The 12,284-nt window shown below is 34.3% G+C and overlaps 1 protein-coding gene across 1 annotated transcript in view; it reads left to right on the plus strand.

Annotated features, from left to right (window-relative positions):
• The window catches only part of EYS (eyes shut homolog), an 875,293-nt gene that overhangs the window by 353,277 nt on the left and 509,732 nt on the right, over nucleotides 1–12,284 (plus strand). Inside the window, exon 22 of the mRNA XM_074581469.1 lies at nucleotides 3,603–3,862. Coding sequence (XP_074437570.1) covers nucleotides 3,603–3,862 — 260 coding nt within the window. The remainder of the gene's footprint in view (nucleotides 1–3,602; nucleotides 3,863–12,284) is intronic.

A 12,284-nucleotide genomic window follows, 5' to 3' on the forward strand; every position in this document is an offset into this window, starting at 1 on the left:
AATGGCTTTGGCTGAGGTCAGCTCTTGCCAATGTAAGTAAATAACTAATGGAAGGGAATGAAAAGATTGAGGCAGACTCTTCCCAATGGTATCCAGTGACAGGACAAGAGGTAGTGGGCAAAAGTTGAAATACATGAAATTCCACTTTAAGGTTAAGAAAACAGATTTTTTAATGTGAGGGTAGTCAGGTGCTGGAACAGGTTGCCCAGAAAGGTTGTGGGGTCTCCATCTTTGGAGATACTTAAAACCAGACTGGACACAGACCTGAGAAACCTGTAGTTGACCCTGTTTTGAGCAAGGGGGACTAGATGAGTCTTGGAGACTTTTTCCAAGATCAACCATTCAGGGATGCTTAGAACTCTTCCCTGTTACTTGATTCCTTAAAACCTATAAGGTAGAACATAAGGCAAGTGATACCAATATATTTCACTGCAATGTGAGAAATAAAAAGGGAGCTTTCAAGCAGGTGAGAACCAAATAAATACGATGTACCTAACACATCATATAGGTGTAAAGGAACTTATAACATTAATGTTAGTTTTTCTGGGTACCTTTCATGACTATAGCTTGCAATTTTTGTCTTTGACTTTTGTGTTTAAGCAGACAGTAAAATACAAAACCATGGATATAATTTATATTTTATATTTTCATTACCCTCTCCTTTTATTTGTGTCTGTATGGAAAGCTCTTAAATCTATGGAGAGATTTACAGAAAGTCGACAGGTGGTAGTTATAAACTTTATGTTATAGACTAAACATACATCTTTTAGACTTACACAGTTTTCTAAAAAAATTTGAATGTATTCCTAGTGAATACAGCAGAGAAATTTACAGGCAATAGCAAACTTTCATGCTTAAAGAGATTTTTATTAATATGCTTGATGAATATGATAGTTTTTATATATATAGCTTGAATTTTTAGATTGCTTTTATAAAAGTTGGTGTTATTTAAACACCAAATATTGGCAAATAAGTTCAAAAAAGTTTATATAATTTGTAAACAATTTAGGAATAAACACAAAGTTGCATACAGAACATCTGCCATATTTGCAATTTTTTTAGAAGCTATGTGAAAACTTTAGTTGTATTTTGCTAGCACTATTAGAACTTTTTATCTGAGTTTACAAGTTGGTAAAAGAACAGAAAGAAATTGAACAATGACTACCTTACCTTTAGGTGTTCTCATAAAAGAATTTATTAACTTTTTTTTTTTTGCTTGAGGATCCTAGGAATCATCTTGATCTTTCTAATGTAGTGAATGAAATGGTCATTTTGAAAAGGACAGTTTGTTTGGGTTTTTGAGTTTTGATCAGATAATTTATAAGAATATCAGCTATAGTAACTTCATTGATAATCCACAATTAAAAAACTCTGCTCTGTATTCTATGCTTTTAATACTCATAACACCTCCTTACCTTGTTTAAATAACAGTTCTCATTAAGACAAAATATTGTCTTGACTCTAAAAACTGGGTCTCCAGATAGACACTTCATTGTATTGTTTCACATTTAATGAAGGCACCAGCAACTTCTTAATAATACGCATAAGAGTACAACAAAACGATGTTATTAATTGTCTCCTTTGCATTAATATTGACTGTTGCATCTCAGTTGGCAGGCTGCATGAAGCCAGGGTAGGACTGGCTAGTTGTGTAGTGTAGATAATTGCTGTGTTTCAGTGATCTCCACTTGACAAAATGTTCCCTGTGGCCATACAGAATAGTTTTGATAACTCAAAGAGAGTTAGGAAATTCATTAGGGAAAAAAAGGGAATGGAACATGTTTTGTATTTGTGTTTATATTTGAACTGCACGTCAGTTACACCTGTAACAGTTGTACTAGTTAAGAATTTAACCCTGTTCTCCTAATATGAAGTGGAAGGCTCTCCATTTAATGAGCTTTCCAAGCTACAATTGGAGCATAGACAAGGTACTACATACCACTTTGTAGTAGTTCATTGGTAGTAATTTATTCAGAACTTCGTAAATGAAGTCAAGAAAAAAATGAGCAGCTGTGAAACAATTGACATCCAAAATACTTGTTCGTGGGACAGAGTGTTCTACTATGTCCAGTGTCGGTGATTTGGAGACAGTTAATTTGTAATAGAGGCTTATACTTTTATAGAGTAACTACTTAGAGGAAAAGTGAACAAAGCGCTGAGTGGTGGGTGTGCTGTTACTCAGTGGGTATTGCCTCCAGATAGCAAATTGATGCTACCATGTGTAGCAAAAGCAGATATCTTTGTTGTGCTTAAACACAGATGAGCAAAACATTTTTATTTGTAACCATATTTCCAAAAATGTGTTCTGGGTGCTGTAACTGATAAGAGTCCTGAAATGTGATTTTTCTCACTTTAAGAATGCCTGAATGCCTTTTGATAGTTACAACTATTTTTCTTCCCATTAAAAACGTACAGTAACCTGATTTTTGAATCCTTATTGCTGAAATACTCAGGACTTCCAAATGATAAAGCTTCCTAGTAATAGCCATTTCATTTCACGTGACATGGAAATTATACCCCACAAATCAATTTTAAAGAAAACACTGTGTTTTGATGAGGCCAAGTTTGTCTTTTGTGTGTCAAGCAATACCTGTGCCTTTTAGAATAGAACTATCTAATTGATTCTCCATTGAACGACCTATTGTTACTTAAGAACAATACCTCTAATCAAATTACAACTATCAATCAAGCTATATTTGAATGATTTAATGTCCGAAATCAATATCAATCAAAACAGGTAAGAGCTGGCATAGTTAATCTTTCGTGTTGTCTGCTGTCCTGCAAAATAGTTGCAAATATATGTTGAATTTAATTCTGTCTTCGGTGAAAGCAATGTGCAACTTTTAAAGCACAAAGAACCTTCCTTTACTGCAGCTAATGAGGAAATTTTCTCTGCAAACTTTGAAATCATTAACAAATTGTTAACTTTGAATTTTTAGAACCTTATCATCATATTTATGTTGTAAATAAAAACAGATGTTTATCTAATTCATTAATATATATTCTTTACAATCAGATGTAACATAGATTTTTGGTCCAGGTTTCTCTTCTGTGTTGTCAGTAACAGGTCTTCACAAGAGTATGCAAAAAAGGAAGAACATAATGAAAAGAGGATTCTTGTATCATTTATTATGCCTTTGATCTCATACCTTCTTTCTTAAAAGTGTACTGAACACATATCATCCTGGTGCATTTCATCCCAAACACTGAAGTACCTACTTAGTAGTTTCACACATATGAAAAGATGTAATTCTAATCCTAAAGCTTAAAGAAATTTATATTCCACATTTGATAATTTGTGGTGGTGTTTCAGCTTGAAGATCCACAGATGATTCTGTCAGCATTAACTAAACCGGGTGGTTTTCCAAGTGGATACATCCTGTGACTTAGAATAAGTCATTTTGCTTTTGCTCAAATAAATTGTATGAGAAGAACCTGAATATATAACTTCTATTCATAGTGCGATCTGATACAACTGGCAGAAAAAAGCTATGCACAGAAGAAGATTCTTGATTTTTATTTTTATTTAAATAGTTGGAACTGATTTGGCTAAATTCTTGATTTTCATTCTTCCTTCACATTAACTCTTTTTTTTTGTTCAGATGCACGTGTACAGCAGGGTGGACAGGGCCGGACTGCAGTGAAGATATAAATGAATGTGATTCTGAACCATGCTTAAATGGAGCCACGTGTTATGAATCTGTTAAGCAGGGACAGTTTGTGTGCATTTGTCCTCCATTCTATACTGGGGACTTCTGCCATCAGCGCTTCAGTCCCTGTGAGCTGCCTTACAATCCATGCATAAACAATTCAACATGCTTGGCACAAGTCGACGGAAATCCAATGTGCATTTGCAAAACTGGTAAGAACTAGTATAGTTAAGCTTTTCTGTTGTCTGTTGTGCTGTAGAAAGTAATGTAATGCTGTCTGCAGTGAAAGTAACAATGTATACCTTTCAAAGCACATAAAATCTTCATGAATTACAGCAGGTCTATCAGTTATGTTAAAAGACTGGTAAGATAGCTGTCAGTTTACCTACTATAAATTTCTTATATTATAGTACTTATTAAATGTATAAATGTTTAGATTCCAGCACTCAGAATTACTATTTCTGAGTCAATTGTTACAACAAGGTAGAGAGAGACATGCACCTGGCCAGCAGAGCTGACAGACTAAATTGACAAAACAGACAGGCAGAAATAGACAAAATATATGCAAATTGTTAAAAGTGCAAAAATTGGAGCAAGTTGGAAATGGTTCCTCTTCCTGCTGAGCGGTCAGGAAGGCCTGGCACATCAGGGGAGTAATCTTCCCCTGCCTAATGGTTAGAGCGGATTGCTCTCCATACGCACAAGCAGCAAAATCACAACAGGTACTGACAGCTTTCCTGGGCCATGGCTTAAAAGACACAATCTCTCCCTCGATGTACAAGAACTGCTAAGGTGGAACAGAGCAACAGTTTAACTGTGCAGAACATCACTATGCAATTCTGCATAGGAATTGAAGAATACATTAACTAATGAAAACTGCAGCGAAGATTTAAGTAGGGAGAGTACAACTACTGAATTTGAAATTTAGGCAGGATTAAGTCATCACTTTTATACCAATAAGTGGCAGGGATGTAGGGGTTTCCTAGGGACCAAGGATAGCAAATACGTTAATTGCAGTGTTACACCACAATAGAATTACTCATTGTTTAGTGAGCTGCAAAGATATAGAGATAATATGTAGAAGTCAGCAGTATTTATAGCTTGGGTTTTTTGCTATTAAGGTAAAGATTACCACAAGTTTCTGAGTTTAAAAAAAAGTCGCTGGGGAGGTATGCAAGTTGCTTATTGAAGCAGCTTTTAATACAATGTATTGATTTTGAAACATTTGTCAGAAATGATCTGTAGAGAGACATGTAGTTCAAGTCTTTTCTTAACATTCCTTAGGAAAGTCTTCTTTTCAAAATATTTTTGTTTTGTAACACAAGCAGGTTAAACAGTTTAAAAAAATGTGATGTATACAATTATATGCTGGTATATTCATGGTTGCAAGAATGTTACCAGGTAAGCCGTTATTGAAGTTTAGGAATCACTGCAATAGAACAAGTTTTCCAAGAAGTGTACAGAAAATATATACTTTGCCACTAATTGATACGCAAGGGTTTGATCAAGGCAGTTGGGAGGAGATGGTTTTTTGAGCTATTATGCATATACTCAGCATTGTTTCCTGCCATTAGTTTCTCCTGAAATGCTGTATACTAAATGAAATGAAACAAAGGAGGAACAGACAACTTAGGGCAAATTGTAGAATGTTTTATTGCTTAATTTATCAACATGTTTTCAGTTCTTAAAGAATTCCATTCTTGTAATTAATAATAGAAATAAAATTTTTGGTGTAACAAGAGAAAGTTAGAAAACATGAGCAAAGCTACAGAATATAAATAATGTTGAAATTTTTGTAGCTGAGCCTGGGCAACCATTCATAAATTCCCCAGAAGGTCTACGCGCAAAAGATCCAAAGAGCAACTCAGCTGCATGCTTAAGTGAACTAGAGGGTAAATAAACTAGAGGATGAGCATTAGACCATTCTGTTCTAGATAATGACAAGCACAAAAGTGTTAAGTTTTGTAAAGGCAACCCAAAGTGAATACAGGACAGTTTGGTAAAAATAGTGCAGATTTCTGAGAACAATGGTATTCCAAGAAAGAACAAATTACTGAAAACGATACAAACTACGAGAAGGCGTGCAACTACAGAGTGCAAGATCAGCTCTCTGGCTATGACTGTTGAACAACAGCAAGCATACTTAATGATGAAATTGGGGACAAAAGGTAACAGTTATCATGGAGAAATATGAAACCTGGGGAAATACAAGCACATAAATATTACAGAGAATTAATAAGACAAAAAATAAATTTGCCAACATAAACCATAGGCCAGTAGTAGCTAAAGCAAGGCAAGATTTGTAGAAACAGCAGATGTAGTTGCTGCGGACATAAAGACAGGAAGAGAAGGACAAGGTTGTTGAATTTAGAGGATGTTTAGAATTACTGCTTCTTATAATAGAAGGTAGAAATTAATCTCATTCTTTAAAATTAGATGTAGATCTTTCTTCATTAGTCCAAGTAGTATCCTCAGCTCAGGATGTTTATGCAGTCTCCTTATTACAATACAAGCAATATTCTGCTTACCTTTAGTTTGTGATGGGAAAATTCTCAAGAAATATATATGTAAATACATTATATATTGCATATATATATACACACATAGAGGGAAAGAGAGAGTGTTAATACCAAAGCTTTACCTACCCTGTTCGAAAATAGGTTATTTGGTGAGCATTTGTGTAGTTCAATAGCATTTTAATGAGTTAGGAAACTCAGAAGGGAAATAAATCAATGAAATAATGTATTTATTATTGAAGCAAGTACACCAGAAAGTCTTTATTAATTTGACCAGATGTAGATCCCCTCAGTATTACATTGAGGAGGTATATGTAAAGATATACACAGTATACATTGAGGAGGTCCCCCTGTGCTCCATTTACAGTCAATGATGAGAAAGAGACAGTTTTCTGAGGTAATTCATTTCACCCGAGAGCAGACATACAAAGTCAAGTGGCTAATGCTGTAGAAATATTTATGTTGCTCTGCTGACTATATAGGCAGCTTAGGACAATTTGTTCAGATGGTAGTTGGGCTGAATTCTTTACCAGTTGTCTGTTGACTGGATTATTATTTCTGTAGAGATTTTTTTTTTTTTATCTGTATAGTTCTGGGAAGCACACAGTTCTAGAGAGTAGTAAAAGAGAAGAATGGAGAGCAGCAGTTTGTGTCATTATAGCTTTGTCTTCTTATTTGTGCTCATTGTATCTTTGAATATACAAAGCCAGAAGCTGGGAGGCTGAAAAACTGGTTTATGCAAGAGGAATTGCAAGGGTCGTAAGGTTATAACGACCAGTTTTAGGATGTAGGGAAATTACGTGTCTTGTTCCAGGGAAAGGTGTCAATGAGGTCTTAAGGAGAGTACCGTGCCATCTCTAAGGAGAACCAATAGTTACACTTGGAATTAGCCATCCTATTTTTTCTTTATCCTCCAAGTACCCTTTCCAAAAGCAAGACTTTATGGTCCCTTTCTCGATGCTTCAAGGTAATTTCTCAAGTCGTTGTTTTAAACAGCTCTTTCCAGGACTTTCTCACCCCTTTTATCATACTACTGTCAATAACTCTTTCCCGTGACACCTTCTTTTTTAATACCCTTTGTCCTAGCATGCTAATAATTATTTTTTATTTAGTCTATATCATCTTACAAGCAGAAGTTTGAACTGAGACAAAATATTTCTCAGCCCATGTCTCAAAGAAGACTAAATCAAAGTTATTATAATGCACAAAATTTATAATATCAAGCAGAAATAATAAGTAGATGCTAAAGAACAGAAGTTGTATGAATTGGAGATTGCCATTGTCAGATTTTTGAGCCCTACAGTGCCAGGGTTTTTTTTCGGGCACACGCACACATAATTCACAAAGGCAGATAGCCTTTTTACCATGTCTAACATTTCACACACCTTTGACTTTGATACGTGTATCTACCTATGTTATACTGATTAACCTAAATACCTATGCTAATCATCATGGGGCTATTGTGATATCTTTGCTGCTTGCAAACATTGGTTCATAAATCGTTCACAGTAAGGAGACAAATGAAATCCATGATACTCTGCTGATGAGTAAAACAGTAGAGAGCTTATGGGGAAAGAATCCTGTTAGTCCTCTGTGTTGCCTGCAGAGTTAAGTAATATTTCTCTGCAATGGAATAAGGAGACAAAAATGACCGTAACTGTAACAGCAGATGTGTAGCTTCTACTCTCTGCATATTCCTGTGAACACTTCGTAGCTCACAGAATTCCCATAGAGTTGAGACATGCAGTAGCCATTTCCCATATTTCAGAGGAACAGAATGAACGATAAGATCTGTCCCATCTTAAGTAACAGCATTTAATGCTTCATCCATTGACAGCAAAACTATCACAGGATGTTGGAATTTTTGTATACTAAAATGAATATATCATTCTACCTGCACATAATTTCCAAGCAAATTTGAGTCACGCCCACTAGTGTTAATGTGGAATATGAGAAAACTAGGGTTTGAGATTAGATGAGTTGCTTTTGCGACACTCTCCATAGAACACAGGTATTTTTAGACCTCATATTGTTAAAGCCACTTTTGTGCTACCTGAACTGTTGAAAATATATAGAAATAAAAGTAAATTGTCTAACACAAAGAATTGCAATGATTTTCAATTTGTTTTTCATCTCCCTTACTTTCTGAAAGTCTTTAAATTGCTATATGTTACTATGAATATGGTTAACATTTTTGAGATGAATTACACTTCGTCAAAAAACCCTAACACGTTTTCCCTAAAATGACAAATAAATGTTTCAAATGAAGTAGCATCCCTATAATTTTTTTAAAAAATGTAGATAAGCAGTAATATCAATGAGATTATGTTTACGTCTTCATTTTCTCTAATGTGGCAGGAAAAATACTGTAAAATATGTTTGACAAATAAAAAAAGCCACTAGTTTCTTGAATTCAATATTGGAAATTTTGAGCAGGTATCTAATGGAATTCTGTATTTGCAAGGGACAATGTGTGCCACTTGCTCTTCCCCATTGTTTAGATGCATTTTTTCATTTAGAAGTTCAGAATTGTTTGAATTGAGTTCAGAAAAAATTTGGGTTTTACGCATAAAAAGCACTGAGGTCAAAAACTGCATTTTTAATGTATCAATTGTGTTTGACATGTGGAGAAGCTACCTTGTAAAGTATATGGCTGGAGACTTACGTCAAATCATTTACATGTGCTATTGATTTACAGTTTGGATCTTAAGTTTGACTGATTTGCAGTAGCAAAGGCAGCAAGTAGTTGCATTTAAATGTGCATATTACTTTCCTACACATAGTACTAAATATTGTTAGAGTAACAATACATTGCAGCACCATGCATATTTTCAGGCTTTCCAGTAATGTACCACTTTACAAAACAGTTTGCTCAAAATAAAAATTATTGTGTTTTATAGTTGAAACAAATTAATTGCATTCACAGTATAAACTGCAAATTGTTTTGTTGGCTGCATTAAGTGAATGCTTTTTTGCATACTGCAAATTTCTTTGCAACTGAAAAATGTTTGTTTCAGAAGTATATCCAATGTGTTAAAGATTTTAAGTCACTTTTCCCCCGTTGTCTTTTTTCTTTTCTCTTGCAACACATGAAATAATTTGCAAACATGTTTACATTCCGGTAAAAATTGCATCCATACATTAATTTTAGTTTAAGTATCCCAAAAGATCACAGCAATGTGTGGCAGCAGTTGTAGCTTATACAAAATAACTTAATTTATTACATTACCCTTTAAATTGTGCTTGGCTATCATGTAAAATGCAAGAATGAGGGGAGCCCATGCATGTCAGACCCATGAGGTATCTCATAGCTTCAACAAGCAGTATGTAAATCAACTACCAAGGTAATTCTTTCCTTAAACCGGTTCCACTTAGGTATGAGCATTTTAATTATTCTTTCGGATCTGAAAATAGTATGATTGATGTCTGTCCAAGCGTATTCATGAAATAAATATTTTACAAATATTGTAATCCTAACATTGCAGTATACGTTTCGAGGTTTGACCTCTCCTGTTTGTACAAGTGATGTGCACAGTGTTACACTTCATTTTCCTAATTTACTCTGAGAACATATATCATGAGTGAATTAAAATTGGCTTATTAGCATATGCTTTTATTGAAGCATCCTTTGTACAAGCATCATAAATTATAAATATATTACAGCCCAGACATGCTGTATATTAGCAGTATTATTTAACTTTATTTAATTCATTATTTCGTAACATAATTTCATAACGCTTCTAATATTTTTCAGGTCCTTTTAAGCAGATTAGAGTGTTTCTGATTAACCATTTTAGCTGAAACCAGGAGTTTTTGTTGAAATCTGTAAAAATTACTAGAAACCTTAAAAATTCCTTAGAAAAAGTTGCTGCATGAGTTCGAAAGTTTTCATTGTGGATCAAAAAGTCATCTAAATAGTTCTATGTAATTTTGAACAGTCCATGTCATTAAGAAAAAAATGATTGACTTTTTTAATAAAAAAAGGACTAAGCTAATTTATGTCAGTTAAAAAAGACAGTATTCAATAGTAAATTGAAGAGTAAATTGAGCACATAGATTGCTCATTTCATAATGTATGTATATTTCATATATTTCATAATGTATATTTCCAGTAAAATTTTGTGATGAAAATGGTATTTTTCTCCATTTGTAGGAATAATAGATAAAGTAGCATGCCTGCTGTATGTTTATTTATTTTATGTCTTTTCAAGGTAGCTATATTTTGCTGTGGGCTAGAAAGATGTGTACTGCTGCAATCAAAAATGTGTCTAAATGGTGCTTTATGCATTCATTTCAGTACTATTTACTTCAAAAAGACTATAAAACATCCATAACCAAGTGGGGACGACAGGCAGAAGCAGAATGATGAATGCCCTCCATTTTCCTTTTTCTGTATTTTAATCTGACAACTGTGGTACTTCTTTAAAAAAAGATGCTTGCTCAAATATTATATAGTATCACAAAAGAATAAGAAGCTATTCTATATAAGTTTTGTTAGTATTTTTTTAAGTTTTACTTTATGTTAGCTTCACACCCTTCTCTGATTATCTTATAAAACTAAAAACTGTCTATATATCTTTGAATTATTTATAATACCATACAGGTTTACTTTTTCTTTCAGTGTACTACTTTTCAGTGAAGTCCCATTTCCCCTGTGCATTGACATAGCCTTCTACTCTGTAACAAAACTTATTTTCAGAAATGTCAAACATTACAAATAAATGAGAAGCCACAGACGAGGCAGTTGATTACAAATGGTCCTGTGGTCCTGGTCTCTCACATTCTCTATGCTCTCCAATTTCTTGATCAAACCAGACTTAGAGAAACATGTGATCATCTTTTCTGCTCGTATTCAGTGGCAGTGGGGTGGCATCTGTCAAAACAACAGCTCCTGATTATTTTGTGGGGGTGTATGTGCGTCCGTCAGTGACTGCTGACTCCTTGATGTAATCAAGTCTAGCACTAAACATTCAACTAGCATGCCACAGCCCTAGTTATAGTCCTTTTGCCTTTCTTTTTTCCTTAATCAAACTTCAGGCTCAAGTTGCAGTATTAAGATGCAGATTACATGTGTTACAGATAAGAAAAGTATTTGGATCCCTCACTGGTACTGGCCCATTTACAAATAATACTCTAAACCATTCAGAATATAACAGTTGCCTGTGCTGAGGAAGCTACTTCAAAGCGATACACTGGGACAGAGAATTTTTGTGCCCTATAATGGCAATTCTTTTGCAAAGTTTTTGTGAAACATCATGCAAATAGGAAATAAATGAGGGTAGCACTTCAGACTCAACATGGTTCTGAAAAAAAAAGTAGTTCAGGTGACTATAACGGAAGGGTTACTTTGAGATACATTACAGGCTTTATTTTCCAGCTTTGTGTAGCAGACACTGCTGTGAAACCTTCAGCAAATATTCAGGACTCATTTCTGTCAAGTGTAGCCAGGAAAGTTGTTGAACAGAAAAAAATCCTGGTAAGAAGAAAATACCAACTGCTTTGATGTGGGCTGATGCTTAGATCATACACTGGAGTGCCAGCAGAGATTTATCTCTACAGTTTTCCTTACAACTCTGACCAAGCCACTTAATTTTTCCAATAATGATTTTCTCTAGCTAAAACTGAGCCATGCTTTTCTAACTGTGATCTTTCATGATTTCCCCACTTTCATGAAGTACTTTGAAAACCACAAATAAATAATATAGCAATAAAAGTCATTACTATCCTTATTTCGGTGTCTAAAAAAGTACCGATAACAATTTTTACTTGTTTTAATAGAGAATCCAGTACAGTCTTCATCATATTTATAATAATATACACTGAACTTCAGTGGATGTTTTTATACTTGTTTTAATTTAATTTTGATATTTAAATGGTGTTCAAAAGCACTTTGGTGAATGCCATTAATGCACTTCAGTCACTCTGCTGTCAGGGGTGGTGTGTATTGTAGTCAGTACAGTGCAAACACTTTGTTCATTGGAATGGGTTCATTACTACATCAACTGAAACCTATATATTGAATTTGTGCAAAAGTCAACTAAGTAGCTGTAGTTTATCCACCATATATCACTTTAACGCAACTTTATATTTAGTAGAACACTTACTTACGTGAATGTTG

This window comes from Larus michahellis, chromosome 3 (genome assembly GCF_964199755.1).
Source record: "Larus michahellis chromosome 3, bLarMic1.1, whole genome shotgun sequence".
NCBI lineage: Eukaryota > Metazoa > Chordata > Aves > Charadriiformes > Laridae > Larus > Larus michahellis.